At 59.1% G+C, this 2,500-nt stretch overlaps 1 protein-coding gene across 1 annotated transcript in view; it reads right to left on the reverse strand.

The window, feature by feature from the left end:
• Positions 1 to 610: 610 nt before the first annotated feature.
• The window catches only part of LOC143299560 (histamine H1 receptor-like), a 265,077-nt gene continuing 263,187 nt past the window's right edge, over positions 611 to 2,500 (reverse strand). The window contains 3 exon segments of the mRNA XM_076612846.1: positions 611 to 1,042; positions 1,044 to 1,453; positions 1,497 to 2,500. The exon segment at positions 1,497 to 2,500 is cut by the window's right edge and continues 116 nt beyond it. Of these exon segments, the coding sequence (XP_076468961.1) occupies positions 611 to 1,042; positions 1,044 to 1,453; positions 1,497 to 2,500 (1,846 nt within the window).

Consider the following 2,500-nt stretch of genomic DNA (forward strand, 5'->3'; position numbering starts at 1 on the left):
CAATTATGATCGATGAGGATAATATCGATGAAGAGACTGCCCTTGAGATCATTCTCGGTTTGAGATCCATCTCGGTTGGGATCTACTCTACTCTTGCTTTCATTGTATGGAATATTTCTCAGCGTCAACCAAGAAACACAGACGTTGGTCGGGAAACTTTCGAGTGACATTTTCAAAGACGTGTTTGTGGAATGGACGACAGTCCACTCTTTGGGATGTGTTGGCTATGGGGAAGAGAATGGGTGGTGGGGGGTGGGGGCGAGTCACAATTATAATTTGGCTTGAGGCTGCATTTGAACTATCAATGGTATTTGTGTTTCTGGTTGAGTTTAAACCGTTGAGCCTTCGATCGTCAGTCTGCAATAACTCTGCGTCTGAGTGAATTTTCTTTCGGAGAATTAAGTCTATCATTTATTCCTTAATTAACATGAAATCACCGTGGCAGACAATGTTAGCTCATCAGATTAATGTTGTGTGTGTGTGTGTGTGTGTGTGTGTGTGCATGAGCAAAAAAAAAAAAAAAGTACATACGCAAGTACTCACACGAGTCATAACATCTGTTGAACAACTTCCATTTTCATCGTCAACATTTCGGTTCTGCCTCCTGACGTCAGTCGTAACGCGCCCTCGTCACACTGTTCCTGTCGTAGTAGGAGTAACCTGAAGACGACGACGAAGACCGGAAACGGAACATTGTTCGGAACTTCCGGCGGAAAGCGGCATTGCACAGCGGGTAGAGGAAAGGGTTGAGGGTGGAGTTGAGGTAGCCGACCCAGGTGGCCGCAGTCAACATGCCGGGCTGGATGCAGTCGTGGCAGAAGGCGACGACGAGGAAGAGGATGAAGTAGGGCAGGAAGCAGAGCGTGAAGGCCCCCATGATGACGCCCAGCTGCCGTGCCGCCTTGATCTCCTTGGTCAGCGAGGAGCTGACCCGCAGGTTCTTGATGATGCGGTGCCGCAGGTTGAGCACCCCGGACAAACGGCGGTCCTTGTCGTCACGAAGCACGAAGATGTCTCCCTTTGCCGTTCGTCCCGCCAGAACCCCCGGTCTCCGACCCACCCTCGTCCGCCGCCGCCAGGGGCAGGATACTCTGGTCCACCAGCGTTTCTGCCAGGCGCATGCGCCGCAAGCCGCTGACCAGGGAGTAGTTTTCCGGGGAGTGGTTGCGGTGCGCGTGGCGGTCTTTCTGGGACAGGTTGTTGCAGACCAGGCGGCTCTCGTCGAACGTGGAGGCCGCTGAGGAGCTGGAGGAGGAGGCCTCTGTCCTGCTGCACAGCTCCATGCCCTGCGGCTCCACGGCGTCACGGGCCGGCCTGCAGGACTCCCGGCCTGACGTGGACAGCACCTCGCAGGAAATGGACAGCCTCCTCACCTGTCTCCGACGACTTCTGTTTGCACTTCCGGGGCGTGCTCCCGTAGTTTCTAGGCTTTCCCGCCGAGGAGGAAGCGATGCTGTGCCGGGGTTTTTTACCGCTGTGGAGGTTGACGATCACACCGCCCACGGCACCGCTCCAGTTGCTGCAGCCGTCGTCCTCCCCGCCCTTGATGCCGTCCAGCCCGCTGTCCACCTTCAGCACGCCTTTCCCCGACACGGCCCGCCCATGGCGCGGGACTTTGGCACGGTCCGGGGCCCGCGTGAGGGCCAGACAGCGGCGGTCTATGTGGTCCTCGTAGTAGTAGCGCTCCAGCTTCTCCGTCTGGGGGTCCAGCACATTCTCGTCGTACACGTACTCCACCTTGCGGGTCTTGCCGCGGATGAGGGGGGAGGTGGGGGAGGGGGCGGGGGCCGGGTAGCTGTGCACCATCTGGCGCCGCATGGCCAGCAGCCTCAGGTTGCCGTTGTTGCTGCTGACCGACTTCCGCAGGGCCCCGCCGCCCTGTTTGGGCCTGGCGCCGTTCTCCCGCACCACCACGCGGCTCACAGAGTCCCTGACTCCCGCCGTCTGCTGCAGCCGCTGGAGGGCCGTGACGTCATGGCGGACGACACGCGGGGAACAGTCGCCGGGAAAGGGGTCGTCGTTCCGGGGATCGCTGTCCCCGTCGTCATGGGAGCGGGAGTGGATGGGGTTGGCCTTCACGTGGTAAGACAGCCGTCGCCGACCAGGGTTCCGCTGACCCAGCTCGAACTCTGACCGCTTGCGGATCTCGATGAAGATCCGGATGTACAGACCGTACATGACGGACAGCGGCAGGTAGAAGTTGAAGAAGGCCGTCACCACCTTGAAGACAGAATCCTTAGCGTACTCCGTGTCACAGACGTCCGAGGGCACTGTGCGTACCCCGCCGTGAGCGAAGTAGTGCCAGCCGACGATGGGGATGACCCACAGGGAGCTGGCCACCCACACCACGGAGATCATACTCAGCGCCCTCCTTCGCGTCCTCTTGTGCAGGTACTGCAGCGGCGCCCGCACGGACCAGTAGCGGTCGAGGCTGAGGATGAAGAGATTGAGGATGGAGGCGGTGGAGGCCGTGTAGTCGATGCCGATCCAGATCTGGCAC

Source organism: Babylonia areolata, chromosome 25 (genome assembly GCF_041734735.1).
Source record: "Babylonia areolata isolate BAREFJ2019XMU chromosome 25, ASM4173473v1, whole genome shotgun sequence".
Classification (NCBI taxonomy): domain Eukaryota; kingdom Metazoa; phylum Mollusca; class Gastropoda; order Neogastropoda; family Buccinidae; genus Babylonia; species Babylonia areolata.